The sequence below is a fragment of the Drosophila santomea genome, chromosome 3R (assembly GCF_016746245.2).
Source record: "Drosophila santomea strain STO CAGO 1482 chromosome 3R, Prin_Dsan_1.1, whole genome shotgun sequence".
Taxonomy (NCBI): Eukaryota; Metazoa; Arthropoda; class Insecta; order Diptera; family Drosophilidae; genus Drosophila; species Drosophila santomea.
The window spans coordinates 10,923,340-10,943,636 of record NC_053019.2 but is presented as its reverse complement, the minus strand read 5'-3'; the positions used below and the strand labels follow the sequence as shown (position 1 = coordinate 10,943,636).

Sequence of the window (20,297 nt, the reverse complement as noted above, 5' to 3'; positions counted from 1 at the left end):
ATTATTAAAAATAATTTAGTCAAATTTTCCTGAGTTTTTCTCAGTGTGCAGCTGGGAAGGGAATAGCTACTGACGATGGTGGGATGGCGATGATGCTGATGCGATGGAGGCTGAGGCATGGAGGCGTTGGGGACACTCACTGGCCATTGCCTGCGTCAACCTTTAGTAGCCTTTTGATGACTTTTTGCCGGCGTTGGCTGCCATCGTCGTTGTTGTTGTTGGTTGCTCCTGATGATGCTACTGCTCCTGGAGATGCTGTTGTTGTTGGAACCGCAATTTTCTTGTTGTAGTAACACGCCCCATTGTTCTTGTTGCTGCTGTTGCCGCTGTCGTTGATGGCGTTCAAATGAAAACTTTTCCAATTATTGCGGTGAGCCAAGAGCCGAGGAGCCTGAGACAACAGGCGGGCGTAAAAAGAGCAAAAAAAGAAGGGAATCCCGGCTGAAAGAAAAATCATGGGGCAGACAAACAAGTAAATGAGCATCAAATCGAACTCGTGCGGCGCATAATGAGTGTTCAGTTCACTTCGAATTGGTTTGGCAACGTCTCTTTTTTTGTGTTTTCCCCGTTTTCGGGCTGCCCCAACATTGCAGTGCCGCCCCGGTCATTAATCTAATTTGATGTTTCAAGCCGCCTACGGGCTGGTAAAATTTAAAATGATTCCTCAATCGACCTTTTGGGTTCCAAGGTGTATATCGATCAAAGCGTTCGTTTCGTTTGAAGCCCATCCGTTAATGATGATGACGCCCAGACAATGGTGGTACAACAACAATGACACCCACTAAGCTGCGGCACGCCTCATGACAAGGCAATGTGGCCCCTAATTCCGCCCAATACGCGACCGGAAGTGGCGCCATATTGTTTTCAGTGCCTTCACCGCTCGTCATACTCTTTAGTTTACGGATCACATCAAGAGATTTCAGATACAAGAAAAATAAGAAAAAATACCTCATTATTATATTCATAATAGTATCTACACGTTATAGTTTATTTAACTTACATTGGAGTTTCAGTTGTTTCATTACGTACATTTTAAGGGTATAAAGGGCATCCATAAGGAAAATTCAAAAAATTAGTAATATTTTTGCTTTTGTCATTTACCGCCTGGTGTTCCCCAACGATGACAATGTGTTTTCTCCCTCTCGCTTTTCCTGTGGGTGGCTTCGAGTTCGAGGTTTTGTGGTGTGGGAGCGACGGGCTTAACAAAAGGAAAAGCGGAAATAATTTTGTTTGCACGCGGAAGCTTTTTGTTGTTTAGCCGCCACTGCTCTTGGTTAAATCCTTTTTGCTTAACTAAATCACCAAATTGATTAATAATTGTCGTCATCGTCATTGGCGTCCGTGACTCTTTGTTTATATCAAAGTTTAATTAAAGTTTAAGCGTTTGTTGCATTAGCATTACCATGCCAGCTTTCCCGGCCTTTGTTTTACTTATTTTGACGGTTACGTGGGAGTTTTCTTCTTTTTTTTGCGGCTGGTGTATGTGTCGATTAATTACGCGTCTCGTCTGTGCCAATGTTGCAAAGTTTAATTAGTTTCGTTTTTAATTGACAGCTGAAAAAGTTCAGGCAGCCTGCCGCTTGTCAAATCGATGGAAGCGGGACGCTGATAGTTCTGGGAAATCGGGGGCAGCACGGTATTAGTTTCCGCTGGCGATATTCTCTTCAAATTGGCAAGGGAAGAGTGCGAAAATTACTGGGTCTTCCTTGACTGGAGTTCAATGAAACTAGATTCAGTTTCAGTAATGTTAAACGGAGCTCTTGTATAAAGCTAGTTTATCTCCTTTAGAATATACTTAAAAATACTTAATAATATATTTTTAAGTCACTATTTACATTTTTGTATTTACCACTTAATTAATCTCACACATAGCCAAGTTAACGCATTTGCATTTAAAAAGTCGATGAAACTAGCACTTACACTTTGTCTTAATTGTTTTGGCCGACAGGCCTTCCATCTTGCAAGAACCACGACCACTCCTGTCGTTAGCCAGGTTAGCTTAAATGGTAAGGACTTCCGTTCCAGCTCCTAGCGTACTCGTAATCGTATTCCCACTTTGTGGCTCCTACTGTTTCAGCTTTGGCAGTTGGTCGTAACTGTTTCTTGTTGCGTAAGTCAACAGTCGCAATGTTGTGTTAATGTTGGCTATACGTTTGCCCCCCTTCGCTCATGTGTGTATTTGTGTGTGAGTGAATGTCCTGTCATTTGTTGACCAAATAACTACTTGGCAAGCAATTTGTATTTGTTTTACTTTTGCGGAGTGCTGAGTCCTGTCCGGTTTCTGCCAGCTCTCCAGCATTTGCTGCACGCACCGAAGACAAAAAGCAAAGGACTCAACTAATTTCATATTAAAACATCGTTTTGCATGCAGGAACACAAGCAGCAGCATCAGCAGTCCAAGTGCCATGCCACTCCACAAGCGTTTCTAATGAATTTGATGTCCTGGCCGAAAAATTCCATGCCCCTTTTTTGGCCAGCATGTGATTGTGTGACGGCCAAGAAGGGGGTCACATAATTGTCGTCCTCATTCCAGCCAGCTGTCAGGAGACAATAGGGCCAGCAATGCAATTAACATTTATGGGATTTTTTAGACATCTCCACCTCAAACCATCTGAACCATCCCGGGGCCTTCCGAAATCAAAGTCGATTCGATAATCCAATGAGTTGGCATTTCATTTCGTTTCTCCTCCTGCTCACCCCACAAACGATCCATAATAAATTGCAAATAAATAGACAGTGAAAGTGAATTACAAATGAGCCGTGTCCAGCGAAGCGCATCGCAAAAAGGGACAGCAAAGCGGTCGACAAACCCCGAATTATCGAAAATTTTTACTCATTATTGAGCCCAGAAGGGCGTACCATAAATTTATGTTCCGTCCCTTTTCGCTGTAACCAGGAAATTGCCCAGGCCAACAAGCTGAAGTCAAGGATGCACTGTGATGTGACTTTTCAAGCAATCAAAAAGGTAAATCATTGGAAAAGTATGCAGTTTTGCTTCACTTGTCTTTACTTAGTAGTTACAATCAAGTTTTGCTGGCTTAAAATAAGAGAATATTTTTTATAATCTTTAATAGCTGATTACCAATTATTACACTAAACCAGAAATGTTACAAATAATGAAATAATGAAGTAGATATAAAGTTTAAGTAGGTGGAATATTTGTTTAAGTGCAATGACTTCGTCCACTGAGTAGGAGAAATTCCATAACAGATACTCAAGCACATATATAGAGGAGAGAAGGCCAAGTCTGATTCTGGCCTAGGTCATGTGCCAGTATTTGCGTTTGGCTATTTTCAAATGTTGCTCGTCCTCGATGGGCAATGTAATAAGGCTTTGGCCGCATCATCTGTCTACGGCATTCCGCCCACAGGAACTTATAGTCCTTTGCTATTCGAATCGGATGCGAAAGCAGACCATAGAGATGATTGAAGCAGTGAATAAATCACGAGCTCAGCGGCATTAGATTTGCTAAAGAACGTGGAGTGTTGAAGGCGTTTGGCCGATGAAAATTTCATATGACATTGGCTTTAAGTAATTAATGAGCAGGCATGTGAAATTATACAAGAAATGAATAAAATAATGCTTGGGTGTAACCAAGAAGCCCATTTAAAGTATTTTTACAGATTTCATTTAATATTTGGCTGAATCAATGAATCATTTTCGATAGCATTATTAGTGATTAAACGTGATCATTCAATTATTCCATGCCTGCCTGCGTTTTCCTGAAGAACATGCATTTTCAATCGGATTTCCGTTGGCTTTGTCGCTCGCCTTGATTTCTCATTTATCGACTTTCCACTTTATTTGAGCGGTTCCGAAGCCGTTGGATTGACCAGACAGTTGGCATCGTGTTTCATAAGTGCCACGCCCCCGGGCCAGAGCCGCCCACTTTGCGGTCGAGTGTGGGGCATCATTATTATGCCATGCACAGTTATGTGCCTGACCCGAACGGAAAAATATGTAAAAAGGCCGCGCAAAAATTCTTTTCCATTTTTTCATACTTGCCTTGTATGCTAGCCCAAAATTTGACATATAAAATTCAACTTTTGGGTGGAATTTTTGAGTCCATCTGGGTTGTAGAATGGGGCGGCAGTGGGTGGTGAAGGTCGCAGTAAGGGAGTGTGATTGTGTGTGAGTGCCTAATGTCAACTTTTGGGCACCGTCCTGGCAGCAGCTCAATTTCGCTTTATGTTAATTTAAACATGTGCCGCTATGCGCATAAAATATGAACTCAACCTCTCGTTTAGCTTGCTCTTGGATTTGCCCCGTTTTTGTTGTTATTTTTTATTCAAACCCCTCCCCCTCCACCCAAACCCTGCAAAAAGGATATACAGAGTGTCCGAGTTGCTTTTCAGTCCTGGCCTTGCTATTTGTTCATTGTAGTTTCGGGTCAAGTTAGTTTTATTTTCTGTGCGAGAGCGTGTGTGTGCCCAAAGATTTTCCTTTCCTCTGCTTCACTCACCAGGGGCGACACACAGTGGTGGGGGCGTGGCACGTCTGGCATGTGTGGCCAAGTGATTTGTATCTGTGTGCTGGTCATATGTTTGCCTGTGTATATGTGTGTACATCTCTCTGATTTCTTCTTGTTGATTTTTATGTTAGCATACTTTTTTTCCATCGCCTGGTCAGTGTGCGTCTGAAAAAGGCTCATATATTTTTGTTGTTAGTCCTGCTGAGGTGCTGTAATGGGTCTTATTTCATAAATTTTATATACACGATGTGTGCAAGCTGAAACAATTCAATTTGTTCGGGCTTATTGGCAAGATAGAAGGTGAGGTTTTGACTACAATTTTAAATTTAAGAACAGTCTACTACCCTTTAAAATTATTTTAGTTTTTGCATTTAATTATTTCGATTATTTCGGAATTACATTGTCGAAGGTTTGCTATTGCAGGACATCTAAGAGTCGTCCATGTCCTTCAATTATGACCAACTTCTAGACAATTTCTTTTGCATTTGTGGGATAAACATGAGATTAAAGTTTGCTTTTCTGCACATCCCTTGATCCCGTGATCCCTTGACCTTGAAGCAAAATTATCTTTGCCTTCACGGTTTTCGGTTGCTTTTTATTTACCTTTTCTAATTTTTGCCATTACACATGAGCTACAAATTTTCATTTCATTTCGGTTTGCTTGTTTGGGGTCTCTTTTGTATGTGCAGATGTGTGTGTCATTTAGATAAATTGAAATGCGAAGTGCAGCCATTTTTCTGTTTGTGTACGGTTGTGGGTTTCGCTCAAAGGTCCTGCTCGTTTTCTATTTCATCTTGTAATTATGAGTGTTTTAATTTAATGCTTAGGTTAAAAGCATTTTTGCATGGCCCGCAAAAGGTTGTGTTTTTAATTAAAATTTTTTCCAAGAAATCAAAGGCTGCGTAGTTGTGGGCTAATATATCTGGGAAAATGCTTAAAAGGGCATGGGAAAATTGTCGTGTCCTCGGCACATTTGTCAATTTATATTGCACTGACTGCCGCCCCATTCTTCTAACAATTTTTCGCTGCTCGTGGGCATTTATCAAAGCAATTGCCATAAATTTGCAAGTGCCCCAGCAGATTAACAGTCGAAATAGGCTATCTCCACTGGCCCACTGTCGAAACAACAATTTGTGGCAAACAAAATGCAAAATTAACTGCATTTCGCAGAGCCCATCCACCAAGCGACTGCGTGTGTGTCGAGGATATTTGACCCTATCTGCCAAATGCGAGCAACGTGCACCACTTAAAACTTTCCCACCACTTAACTCAAACCCTCCCTTAAATCACCCATCCCCCCCTTGTGACCGACACAAACATACGCACACTCACAGCCACACACACTAAGCACGCACACAATGACCGGCTTTGAACAGGGCTAATTGTATTGGTAATGCGCATGAAAGCTTTTGATTATGGCCGCCATCGTGAGTCGCCAATCTCTTCCGCCGCCTCTCGAAACTCCCATTCCATCTCTGATTAGCTTTTACAAATTGCAACAGTGTCATTTGTTACAAACACACACAGATACACACACACACACACACACACACACATACCAGTACATGGTGCACACTGCATTTAATTTATTTGCAGTTCAACGGGACAGAACACAGGCTGAAGTACAATCGCAACACCACGGCAACAACAATGACTCATTGTCGTGTGCGTATTATTGGCTTAGTGCCAAAAAAGTGTCAATGCATAAAATATTTATAGCCTGACCAGGACAAACATAAACGAACGATTGCAATAACCGCCCGGCGCTACGACCACCCACCATTTTCCACCCACCATTTCCCAACGATTTTCACTTAGAGCTGACTGCCAATGACAATTGACATTGAAAGCGGGCAGATGAAATGAAATTAGGCGTGCTGTATTGAAATTTAATAGAAATATCAAACAAAGCTTAAAGAATTTTTGCACCTAGCATGTAACTAGATTTTAAAATATGTTAGCAATACTTTTAAACTATTTAAAGCTGTCCGAAGCAGCTTAATAATCGAAGTAAGGCAAACTGTGATCTTGAAGAGAATTGCCTTGTCACAGCTCAATGGCAATTAAACAACTTCTGCACTTTGCATTGGAACTTCCAATTTTGCTAAATAAACAAACTTTGCACAAGACAAACAAAGTGACAGAGGGACGATGGCAAATGGCAAACTGTTTGCTGCTCCTGCTGCTTCTGCTGCACTTCTTCTGCAGTTTCTCCGGTGGAAGAACAACATTTAAAATGCTCGGCTCCTTCTCTTCCTTTCGCTTCTCTTCTGAGAAAGGACTGCTAATCAACGACCAGGGACGCAAACGGCTGCCATTTATCTCAGCCTTTTTTCGGGGCGATGCAATGCCAAAGTTTTGTTCTCGTTTCTGTCGAAACCTTCTTCACTCCACTCCACTCCTCTACTCTTCATTTCTTATTTTTTTTTTGTATCTCAAATTAATCGATTTAATTGAAGACTGCAACGGGATGTAAGGAAAAGTTGTGCTCCAGTCTGCCATGTTATTTCAGTTTATTTACAATTGAAATTTTCCCAAAGGAAGCGGAAATGTGCACAGGAGAAAATCGAAACTATCGCTTTTGAATTTTTCAGTACATTTTTTTTTGTTATTAAACACATATTGTCTTATTATCAACTGCATTACTGAATGTTCAATATTTCAGTTATGAAGGGAATCTATTAATGTTTTTCGATTCAGTAATAAATAGTAAATGATGTGAGATGTTTATTTAATAATATTTTTTGAACCTATACCACATTTATTATGTACACTAGATATATTAACAAAATGAAGTTAGTAGCTTATACTTAAATTATCTGAAGGGTCTAAGAATTTTCTCTCCATGGTTTAACAAACCCGGCAAGAAACAATCAGCTCCCGGCTATTTTGGAAGCGATTGATGCCGTCCGTTGGGAAAAGCAGAAGCATTCGGCGGCTGATGAAGCATCCTCTCATCCTGGCAGCGTTGAAAGGTGCACGAAATGGCGCACTTTCCCAGATAAAACCGAAGGTGTAGAAGGTGTGGGTGGGGTCCTGGGGTTCTGGGATTCGGGGGCTCTGGTGCTGCTCCTCCGCCAAATGTAAATAACTAAGCCGCCGGCAAGGTTGTGTCCGACCCACTGAAGTCGTGTAGCAGTCGTAAATAGTTTTTGCCTGCGAGTGAAGAGTAAACACATTTAGTTTGAGTGCAAATCGAGTTTGAATTTGCTTAAAGGTGCACAGCGCCACTACCCAGTACCCAGTACCAAGTATACCTAGACTTATAGCCGCCTGGACCCGTGATTCCTGCTTGGTTGAGCTTCCGAGTTCCGCTGTGGAAATGGAGCAAGAATTGCTCTCGCCGGCAGCAACTAACTAGATTTGCCAAATGCATTAAGCGTGAGCAAAAGCAGGAGAAATATATTTAACTCTGGCCAAAAGCGCACAAGGTGGTTCCTTTGAAGGAGCATATGGGAAAGTTAAAACAGCGGAATTTCAAATGTAATTGCATTCTAAAAAGAACAAGATAAAAGCATTTCGCTTGCATTATTTCCCTAATTAATCGGGTTGCTGCAAATGGAATATGAGTATTTTATATTTAGTCTAAATAAATTCCAAATTAATCAACCCACCTTTTTGACAACACTACTTGTGTAGTGAACTCCTGTTAAATGGCATACTGTCATCTGTCTGCCGTGTACTTCTACATTTAGGTTTTTTTATTTCTGTTGCCATTTCCAAAGCTGAACAATTCAATTAAATTCTCTGGAAAATTATATTTCCATTGCACGCCGCGAGAAGTTTCGTTGAATATTGCCAGTGACAGTGGCAGTTGCCAACTAAAATAGAACTAATTCCATATGCCTTGTAGCCAATTGCCAAAGAGACAGAGTGGAGCAAAAGAGGATTGCGGGTGCAGTGGAGCCGTGGAGCTGCGGAGTTGTGGAGGTCCTGGCGGCAAACAGCTGCCCAACTTGTGACATGAAAATAATGTGGGCGAAACAATGAATTATGCACTTGGAAATAAGTTTGGAGCTCGGCAGCATCTAAATTGGGACGCGCGACGATGCGGTGTGCCCAACAAAACCAGTTGGCAAATCACTCATAAATGGCCCAAAAAGCGGGGGCTCATGGCTGGTCATGGTTGCAGCTTGCAGCCTGCTGCTTGCTGCTTGCAACTTGCGACTTGCAACCATGGGCTGCAACGAAAATTTGGGTAAACTTTTCGGGCTGCCTGCCTGGTTGGCTGGCAAATGTGTGGCAGACAAGGGCAGCAACAAAATTCGGTTCCATAAAATGTTGCCAAATGCAAAATGCGTGCATGGGGCTCATAATAATTCATAAGCAACATTTTGCAATGGCATAGTAGCTTTTCCGCTCACCCCTCAATCTCTTTACTTTCCACTACGCGAATTTGCTGGCGTGTGTACATGTGTGTCTGTGTGTGTGTGACGCACAATATTGCACAATAAACGCGTTAAGTTGAAAGTAATGCATCAACGTTTTGTGCGCGCCCCAAAAATGCAGCCGGAAATAACACTAGCCTACATTAAGCATTCCACAAAGCAAAAAAAATTTTTGTAGATTTTTGTTATTTTATAAGAATAAAAGTAGTGCTACCTATTCAAGTGCCTTTAAAACTAGTGGGCTAAATTTAAAAGAAAACATTTAGTCACTTTCCAATTTTTGCAGACTAGTGTAGTGGCAAGAGCAGCAGCCACACGCGCAGCGGCAACAATGCGGAGTATGTGCCTCCATATGTTGCCATCAGACAGACTGACAAGGATGGAGTGAACATAGGCAACTGGATGAGGGCACCAAAGCTTTTGAAAGATGAAGGAGCAAATGAGGTTGCAACAGCGGACGTGTAAACTGAAGCCAAATGCAGCCAGGGAAAATGAAGTGAAGTGCGTGGCAAGGCGGGGCGAGGCGAGGCAAGGCGAGGCAAGGCGAGGCAGACATGAATATGTTTGCCAGGCAGCGACTTTAAGGAGTTGCCACCGATCTGCGGATTAAGTAGTGAAAGGTGCTTCAGAAATGAGAAAGTCGAGCTGCAGGCGATTGGATAGACATGTGAAATGTTTATTGGGATTTTAAGTAGGGCAAGTGCGTAAATGAATGTTAAAGAGATTGTGCTGTACATTTTATTAAAGTTCAATATTTTACATTTGCTACTTGCTTAAGTAGTTTTAATCTGACATGATATTGACATCTTGCATTTTGGTTGATAACCAATAAAGGATTGTTGCCCAATTAAAACATTTCATTCATTTATTGTTTCCATTTGCCATTGCGAGTATTTATATTTACATAATTTATTTTCATTTTCTGTTCATCATGGTTTATTGTTCGTTAAAGGATTCTGTAACATAAATGGTACTGAAAGGTTACATTAAAGTTTTATATAATATTAAAGATATAATCATTTAAAGCGGAGTTGCCCCTTGTTTTGTCAGTAGAATTGTACTAGCTTCTTTGAACCTACAAAATAGCACATTCTAACTCAATTTAGTGGCTGTTTAGGCAATTTTCAAATGTCAAGGCAATACAGAACTTCATCTCGTTGTTGTTTGAAACACTAGCAATAATAATTTAGGCGGCAACATGAAAGTAAAATTATAATTAATAAATCCATCATTGAGCTCCCGCTGACGCTGCAGTGCCTTTCCCGCTGGTTTTTCCCCTGTTCTTTATTTTCCTTACTGGCAGTCCACTGATGTCGCGAACAGGCAGTGCCACGCCCCCTGCAGTGTTAATAAAATGCGTGAAATTTCCATAGCCAGCTTGGGGGCGTTTATGCATCAGATGTGTTATGAATTTCAATGCAGCGTCGGGAAAAAAATATAGACCGAGTTCGAACTGAAAAATTGCACTACAAAAAAAAAAAAAAAATAGCAAGTGACTGAGGCTTACTGGCAATGAGTGCGTTTCTGTTTTTTTCCGTTTTTTTTTCTTTTGTTACGGAGTGAAAGTCTTTCTCTCTTTTTCGGGGGCAAGCAAAGTCCTTTGCGCTGTCGCTGACATTTCACATTACGTAAACGTATTTATGCAAATGTGCTGAGAGTCCTGTTTGCTACGTGTTCGAGTCCTGCGACTCCTTACTCCCATAACGCCTGCCTTCGCTGAGCTTGGGGTTGAGATGGCTTGCTCGGTTTTTGTCGATGCGCCATATTTGCATGCATTTTAAATGACTCGGATATCAATTTTGACATATCACTTGACAGCTTAAAAAGGTTTATGTATTTATACAAACGAACTCGCCAACCTGACAGACCTATATGCCGCTCCCGCTCTTACACATGAGTGCGGCAATTTTTCCATAATAAAAAAGGCGGATTTTAAATTTATTGCTTCATTAAAACTTAATACCCAACGGCATGAGTGTGCGTATTCGTTTTATTCATGTATCAGGTGAAATATTCAGGAACTGACTCACTCTTTTTCCTCGCTTTTCGTTATTTTCTCGACGGTTAAACAGTGTTTTGTGTTCTGTGTTTTAGGGCACCTTTAAAACATTTGAAAGTCATCCAGCACAAGTGGCGATATTTTATTGTTAACGCCAGCGTTTCGGTCATTTGTTTAGGTGTTGCAAAATTAATACATATGTTATATACTTTTTTTTTGTTCAGTAATTATTGAATAAAATTGCCCAAAAATGTGCATGTAAAATGCATGATAGGTATTCACGTTATTCGAATGTAAACAATATTAACCCAAAAAATTAGCATGCCAGCCAGAATTCGTTGATTTTTACTGCATTATTAATGCATTAATGGAGCCACTTTAAAGTGGCATAGAATTCATGTTGATGGCTAAGGGCAAAGTTAATCATAATGCTAGACTAACGGCGGGGATGGTGCGGTCAATCCATTAGTTTCGCCTACAAACTCAAGTCGAGAAGTCAGGGTAAATAATTAAATTTGCTGCGTAAATAAAACTTGAAGGAGCCGCCAAAATGGCCAAAAATGTACGAGCCAGAAGCTCGAGGAAGGAGCCACTTAAACAGCTTGTCTACAATGTCAAAGGCAGGCCATCGGCCTTCTCTCTTCCGACTTTCTCCACTCACTCTCTCTGCCTGCGTTCACTCCCTTTTTGGCTGTCAGTTACTCCGATTGTGGAGCTGCTTTCATTTGGCATTCAGTGAAATTGCTTTTATTAGCGTATAAATCAACAGTGCAAAAATTGTAGCATACTATCCGGCATGCCGGCGTTTAAATTAAATTTATGCGCCATTTCGACTTGTTTACAAGTTGTTTGGCCAAAGCAGTAAGGACGAAGACAAAGCTGGCTAGAAAATGGAGTAAGAAGCGGCAATCGTCGTGTGCCGATTCACACTTGAAAAGTGCATGAAAGGACGAGCTTAACGACTTCTCCAACGACTAAGGTGCCCCAATACTCGCGCCGTTTGCCCATTATTATGCCCTGAACATAATAATAAAACTATAAATTAAATTAACTCATAAAAATTCCGTGTGCATAAGAAGGCAAAGACCCGCCACCATCGTCCAGCGTCCGAAAGCCGAATAATAACTTCGTTTTTGTTGCAGTCCGCCCAAGAAACCAAAGTGGGTGGCCAATGGGGGCGGCCATCTATCTATCTGTCTATCCGGGGCGATGTCAGTCTCAGGCTGCTGCGTTGTCCAAAAACTGCCCGCCAGAGACTGTTCACCACTCTGTTTCCTCATCCTGCCCTCTGAACTCTTGGGTTCTAAGGCACTGAAAGAAACAGTGCACATCATGTTTCCCATTCCTTGTCTATGCTTTACTTTCTGAGAAAAGTTTCTCTGTATCCGCTCAAAACGAATCAAAGACCTATAACCAATTTCGGCTTAATTCCAATATGTTAAATACAAGTTAAATATAAATATGTGTTTATTTGTTATTCTAAAATTGGAATTATTAGGCCAGAAGTTATTATCTTAGTCTGATAATAAACTTCTGGTATAATCATTCTGTTTTCAGAAATGTGCAGAATACATTATTTGCGAACTTTATTTTGGTCAGTGATGTCTAACATTTTTCCACTTGCCCATTCTGCACTCGGTCGTGCTCGCATTTTATGGGGCATACATATAGGCGCTTTGGCTTGTAAGTAGCATGTAAGTCGGATGATTTAAATTCTTGTGAGCACACCAAAAGCGAACGATGCTGCTAGATGCCTTTTCGGTGCGATATATAAAGCGTCAGCGCGCATATTTGATTTGATTTCATTGCCAGAACTGAGACTCGAACTGCCCAGTAGGCCATTCCATTGAAGAGGACGCGACGTGCCTGTAAATATTTATTAATGCTGTGCAAGTTATCATTCGGCTCCGATTCCCAGCATTCAATGCGATGATGATTCTTCAGTGGCTTTGATTTTTATTGAGCTCAGTTTGAAAATGATTTTGTGGTCGTCGGCCAACGAGAGTATTTCAAATTTTAATCATCTCAATGCGGTAGCAAACAATGGAAATTTATTTTACTTTTAATCTTGTTTATGCTCGCTTTTGATTTGAAAATTGTCTAATTTACTATGTAACATTTTTCGATATCCAATGGGCAGTAATTTTAAGATTATCTATCTATCAATTCTTATCTGGTAATATCTTCATAATAACTTTCGACTTGAAGTCATTAAAATTACGTTAATTTTCATCACATAACTGAGGTTGAAGTTACTTTACGGTTTTCTGAATCCTTTTCTTATTGTGCTTATCTGCCAATCTTTGCTCGAGATATTCGATAATTAAAAGCTTGATGCGATTCCTCAAATGAAGTTGTATCAATTCATTTTGCCTTTGCTTGAAGACTTTCTTCGATTTGGCAATGCGTTTCTTGATCTTAATGATTTTCACATGCTTCTTTGGCCTTTGCTTGCTGACAAAGCCGATTTCGCGCCATGGATTGTTCATTGCCTAATAGGCTTAAAACTTGAATTTTGTAACAATGCCAGCCAGCAGTAAATTCAATATTGATTGCTAAATCAAAACCGAATGTAATAAACTTCAGTTAGGGACCAAACAAAGCGACGGGTCCAACAATAACAACAATGAATGCATTCAGCTGCGGAGCAAGAGGCTGTGATGATGACGTTTAAAGCAATTACAAGGAAAACCAAGCCAAAGTCCACGCCCACTGCCGCGCCCCACGAACAACAATGTGCATACAAATGCAAATTGCGCCATGGCATACGTTGCGTATACGTAACGCCAAATGCCAGCGGCAAGAGAGCGCCAACAACAATGCATTTTCGCATTGCGTGAACAAAATAGTTTTGTGTTGCGGTTGTTTTTAGTGGCTCCGCGGGTGCAGACGGGCTTTCTGTGGGCGGTTAACGGGCATGGCATGCCGGCGGGTGGGCGTGACAGGCGTTGGACAAGGACTACAAGGACTACGAGGACTACATCTACAACGAGTGCAATGGCAATTACTGGGCGTGTAGCACCAGCAGTTGCAAGGCAGGAGCTCAAAGCCAGAGACCGAGGGGAAAATGCCAGCTAGAGTTGCAATTTCTTTTCGCGAGCTTAACAAATGCATAACCAACTAAGAACTACAAGCAGGTAGCTGGGGAACACTTAGGTAGCAACGAATATGACTGTTCCCTATCAGGGAGCTGATATATACTTAAAAGTTAACTAAAATGAATATGTGAAATATATGAATTAAGTCCACCATCTTACTTATTTGACAGCATGTTTAGCAATAATTGTTAACCGGCATTTTTAATTTGTAGAATATCTTTCTAGTTGGTTTCTTATGAAACCATAGCTGAAACTTTCCTATCCTTTCCTTCGAAGGACCACATAAAGGATGTATAATAGCGCAGGGAACTCATAACCCATGCATTAATACCCTATACTAAGCTAAGCCCGCGGCATTGTTGAGTTTTGTTTGGTTGATTGCTGGCTGCCCGGATGGTGGGTGGTGGGGTGTGGGTGGTGTTTGGTGTTCTGTGTGCACAGAGTGCAGAGTGCAGTGCCGTTTCGCGTGCTGAGCATTTAGTGACACATTTTAGTGGTTGCCGCTGGCAAATTGCAGGTGCAAATCGAAAGATGTTGTCGCCAGGCCAACGGGTCGCGCATAAATGGCTAGTGCCCCACAGCCAAAATCTCAACCACCAACTGGGTTTGCGTTCACCCACTCACAGCCACGCATCAAATCATGGCAAGCAAACCAAAATTGACTTGAGCAAAATGGGGGATAAAAAAGAGCACTGCCAGAAATCTTGCAACATTATAACATAAAATATGTGGTGGGAAAGGGATATTTTATGCACATGCAAATAAAAACAAATTCCTCAAAATATAAGTGATTACCACCTTTCCAACATCTTATTAAAGCTTATTTCGAAATAAGCGGCAGACTTTTCCCCCAGTGAACTTTTTGGGGCCCATCCCCATCCTCAGTCGTGTATAAATAAAGCTCACAAAATAATAGAAACTGGCTTGGGTGAACCGTAAAGAAGGGCGAGGGCTGGGGTCGAGGTCAAGTTCGGAATCCATTTGTGTGCATTTCAGTTTCGGTTTAAATCAAGAGCGGGACTCGGGCCTCCGGACAATCATTCAGGCTGACAGGATGTGCGCTTCACTGCGCTGATTGTGAGTCGAAAAAGGCTAACGAAATGCGAATGTCCATGCACGAAAGCTAATATATTGTGCAGGATCAGGAGATTCTGGCATCTTAAAGCCATTTTATCCCTGCCTCCACCACCAAGCATTTTGCCACTCGAGGCCACTTTGCTAATTGAATTTATGCCGACGCCACTTGACAACTTCCTGGAGGAAGCGAAAGAGGACACCTTGCCACACGTCTGGCAACAGTTGGCAACGTGTTAATTTAACAAAAATTACAATTGCAAGGCAGCCAGGCAGGCAGGCATCCTCCGCAGGTTTTCAGCCTGCCCGCCTACATTTTTATCCTTCATCTTGCCATTTTGCTCATTAAGCATATGGCAACAAGGTGTAAATATGTTTGCCACCGCTCCGTCAGGCTGTTATAATTTTTTTCCCCCATTTCGCACAAAAAGCACAGCCAAGCGAGCAGACACAACCACACGCCCACTTTCCCACCCACTTTCCCACCCACTTTTAGACCAGCGACAAGCCTTTCTGCGTGTCCTTGTAGTCGGCTGTCGTCTAGGCTGCTTGCCATGACAATTTAAATGCCTGTTGTCTGCGCACATCCTGTGCGAAAAAAAGGGTGGCATGGCAGGTGGGGGTGGTAAGTAATAGGCGCTTCTAGCTGCGGTTCCTTTAGAATCATTTTCACTCTCATCAAGGGTAGCAAATTGGTTGTATACGACCATCTACATAACAGGAAAATAAATGTCATACAGGACATCGGTGCCTTTAAATAAGTAAAATAAGGTCCACAGAAGTCTAAAAAACAATTCGCTTTTTCTCATATTTAGATTTCTACTCTAGTACAGTGCAAATACATTCTTTGAAAATATCGTTTAAAACACATAAGGAAAAATCCCATTTTAACGAGTCATCATTTATTCGAGTCTCTTACATCACTTGTAATTGTTAATAAACAAGTTTTTTTATGTTGTATTTACACTTTAATGAATTGCATGTAATTACAAATGTATGCGTTGTTGCCGTCGCGGCTTTTGTAGTCTTCGTTGGGTGTTTCCCTCTTAAATTTATGGGGAAGTGGAATAGGTCGAGTGGCGCAACAAAAGTAAAAGCAGCGAAGGGAAAATTATCATTGTGGTTGGAATTCGAAAAAGAGGGAAAATTAAATGTCTTCGTCAAAGTGAGCGGAGAACTTTTAAAAACCCATTAAATATTATCAGCCGCTTTAAGGCGGTATTAAGTCTGATGAGCAGGCTATTCTTATCTGCTAAATCTATATTCTTTCTGTTTTCCACGGAATAAACTAACTAGTTTTAGCTACATGAACCAAGTTTATAGATATTAACCGCTTTAAACATCAAAGAAGGTCGACGTGGAGGCCTTGGAAAATAATTTGCGGAAGCTGCTCCATTTTGGGAAACCAATTTAGTCATATCTTTTGCATGAAATGTAAGCCACTAATTAAAACTAAGTGGCGGGGGCGGAACATCGTCGAAAATATCGCGCCCACGCCGTAACCCCGATTAACCCGAGCGACGCCCAATTACACTTTCGGCTACCGTATTTTTTTTTTTTTGCCCCCCATTTAACGTTTTCATCGTTGAGAGTGTGCGAAGAAAAGTGGGTGAAGGTGCGGGAAATGCGAAATTCGAAATGGGAAATGGCGTTGACTACCCTCGAAAATTTTTGACATTTTGACAGGGCTACAAGTTTACAAGCACCGCAGGCTACAAGAGGCAACATCATCGGCGTCAGCAGGAACAACTACTACACATGGTAACGCATTACGCATACGCCGCGTGGCCTGGGTAATACGGGATGTGTGGATGTGTAAAAGTGTGAGTTTGAGTTTGAGTTTGAGTTTGAGTGTGTGTGGTTACTAGACCCAATTCTAATTTGTTATGTAACTGTGTGTGCACGCGTTTTGGGTTAGATAGCGAATCGCATAGCTGATGTAATAGCGTGCGGAGTTTTCGGGACTTCCAGTATTTCGACCCAGCTCATTATGCCACATGCGACTAAGGAGATGTGCGGATAGGTTTCGAGTCTAGCGGCATATAAGAAAGTTGATTACTAGTGCAGTGCTTGTTTACATTACGTTGCCTGCTCTTACCAATCACCACACTCTTGCACAGGGTAATACCAAAGACGCAAAATGTATTGCCAAAAAGGTTCCTATTTGCCTTACTTGTAGATTTTTACTTTTAAAGTGTGTAAACTATAAAATCAATGAGTTAATTTGAATGTTAAAGGTAGGGAAAATATATTCATCAATAAATTTCAGCTATACATGTACCCATGTAAGTGTTATAAGCCATTCTAACTTAAATTTGTTCCTGATTTAGGTCTTGCCAAGTTTTATTAAATACTGAATACTTAGGGTATTCAAAGCTTGCTAGTTTCGCTGTGGGCGCTGTATGTAGTTTTGAAAGGCCCTCGAGCTGTGTCACCTTGTGCCCGCCTGTCAGCCTGACAAATGGCGCACGTTTTACATATGTAGTTACCTCGAACCCTCCCAATTTTCCGCCTGCCCCGCCCACTTTTCCACCCTCTCCCTCCACCACTCGTCGACGGACTGCGTAAATGTTATACAAAATGCCGCAAACGTGTGCGTGGCAAATTTGTAAAGTGCAAAATTTATGCGTAATGTGAGGGCGTTGCGAAGGCGACCCCCTTTCCCTGCGGCTTACAAGTTTCAAGAGGTCTCGGTATCCCTATCCCTATCTCCCCCCTCTCTCTCTCACACACACTCTCTCTCTCACTTTCTAACCCCTACTAGCCGTCTTTTTCACGCACGGATGTGGGGAGGGTGTGAAGTTTTTGGCATATTCAAGTGCGAAAAGTTGCAATTTGAGGCTGCTAACCAAAAAATATAACTGTCTAGTCTGAAAGCGGGTGCGAGCATCCTTGTGTGAATGTGTGCGCGTTTAATTTTCTCACCAAACTAAAATGTTTTCGGTGGCAGAGTAGCATCAGCATCCTCGGGCTTTTTCCTCGCGCACTCATGCAAATATTTGGATTTGGCTCTGCTGCTGGTGCTGCTACTATGGCAACCGACAAAATGACGGCAAAAGGTTAGCAAAATAAGTTCATACGCCCAACGACGCACATTTGGATTTGGTGAAATTCATTAAAGTTTATGTTTGCCTAGATGTGGGGACAACAATAATGTCGATAGCTGACTTTTAGGGCCGGTGCCTGCGCCTGTGCCTTTCTGCGCTTAATGTGTTAAAACTAATTTAAATTTATTTCAAGATGCCGCTACGTTTTTTCACCCTTTCCTTCTCCACACACACACACCGTTCAAGGGTTAATAAATAAATTACGTATACGTGCACATAAATCCAAGGAGTCAGGGGCCAAAGTTCAAAGCACAAGGCATAATTAAGTGAAAGAGTGTGTGTGCCCAAGAACTCGGTGATTGGCATCTATTTTGTGTGCCGAATGTACCATTAAATTAGCCAAATTACAAAAGCGATGGGTTTGGGTTTTTGAATGTGTTTGCACTCTCTCATGGGCCTTCAATAAATCTTTTGAACGTATTTTTCATTTCTACGGCACAAAAAATGTGGTCAAGTGGATCAAAAGATAACCTTTCTGCTGCAGTTAATATATAATCATTATAAATATAAGTATTATTTTATAAATAAATAAATAATTAAAGGATCTTATTAAATATTGTAACACGCAATGCACTTATAATTTCAAGAAATATCTACAATTATGATTGAAGTATTTTGTTTTTAGCCAATCATTATTAATATATGAGAAATAATGCTTAGAAGTCAATAGTAATCCTGACATGTCACGTGGCATGCCACAAACTGTACACTAAAATGCTTATGAATGCTTCTCATTGGAAATTTAATTAAATATGAGGCAATGCCGTTTTTGTTGTGTTCTTGGTGCTGTGTTGTTGCTACCATAAACGAGGACATGCACAAAAATTGCATGCGACGCACTTGGAGGGGGTGGAGGGTCAGAGGTCAGGGGGCGGACAAACAGACAAACTAGTTAAAGAGTGTTGCCTGTTGGTTCCGTCGGTTGTGTTGTTGCTGCTATGCCTGTTTCTGTTTCTGTTTGGCAGACAGGCCAAAGGGCACAGCTGAAGACAAAGGCAGAATGCTGGTCGAAAAAATGGGTAATGGGGGCGTGACCCCAAAGCAATAGCGCTGAGCGTTGACACGCAACGAGCACTAAAGTTGAGCCGCCTCGCTCTTTTTCCGGCTCCTCCTTCAATGTTTCAGTACATAATTTCATTTGGCAACTCGTGCGTTTGCAACCTAACTCATCCCCGCCTACCGCCACCCACTGTCAGTTTTATTTTTGTTGATAAATCGAATTGTACAAATTGCAAATTGTAAACATGCTATAAATTAAGCAACTTGCAAATTAAATTAAATTTCATTTCATACTCGGCACATGGGCGGCCGACTGTTGCTGCCATTCCAGCCAAATTTCTGGCTGCCAGCTGTGCTAATGAAATTTTCCTAAATAATTGCTCGCCTGTATAGGCCGTTGCCTAAAAGAGGGGCGTAGCATTGGGTGGTGGGTGAGGTGTGGGGTGCTCGGTCGGTGGTCGGTGGTGCAACTCAGCAGCGGTTTGTTGCCCTCCAACGGGCGACGCATTAAAACTAATGCTGATGCGGCGCCTCAACTGCTGCGAGTGGAAGCGAGAGGGAGTGTTGGAGGGGGAGGGGGCCAGTCAGACAGTCTTAGAGACGAGCTTATGGACAAGTCAGTCCATAAGGCCGAACGTTAACACCTTGTAGCAGCAGCCACGTCCAAGTTGCCTAATGCCAAAGCTCAGAGCCATTGCCACAAACTGTGTCAGCAAAGCAATTTTTAATACCCTCGACGATTTCGAAGGGGAGTGGGGCGTTTTGGGCGCGGGCAATATGCTATTTGCATCAAATAAGTATATATAGAATTCAAAAATTGGAGAACATCATCAAAATTTGCAAAAAATGTGTAAAAAATAGAATCTTCATTTTTGAACACTGTTTGATTGGGCATTTAATAACGAGCTCAACGAGGTATGACATTCCATACTTGGACCATTATTTCGAATGCTGTGATCAAAATACTAATAATATTCGCAAAAAAAATATATCGTTATTTAAAAAAAACATTTGTAAAACAATTTAAAATCTATTTACTTTTTAGTTAGCTGAGTACATTTAATTTACTTCATATGCTTAATTTTTTATGGTAGGTAGTTCTTATGTTCACTTTCATACATCGAATGCAGGGTATTGGTTCCCACTCACCTACCGCCCTAG

The 20,297-nt window shown here is 41.5% G+C and overlaps 1 protein-coding gene across 1 annotated transcript; it reads right to left on the bottom strand.

The window, feature by feature from the left end:
• Positions 1 to 12,331: 12,331 nt before the first annotated feature.
• Positions 12,332 to 13,412, bottom strand: LOC120452302. The gene has a single exon (XM_039636442.1). It carries the CDS (start codon positions 13,345 to 13,347, stop codon positions 13,111 to 13,113), a length of 237 nt encoding a protein of 78 aa, XP_039492376.1. The 5' UTR covers positions 13,348 to 13,412; the 3' UTR covers positions 12,332 to 13,110.
• Between the last annotated feature and the right edge of the window lie 6,885 nt (positions 13,413 to 20,297).

Coding starts and splice junctions, on each gene's coding strand:
- LOC120452302 (XM_039636442.1), bottom strand. CDS start 13,347: ATGAACAATCCATGGCGCGAAATCGGCTTTGTCAGCAAGCAAAGGCCA.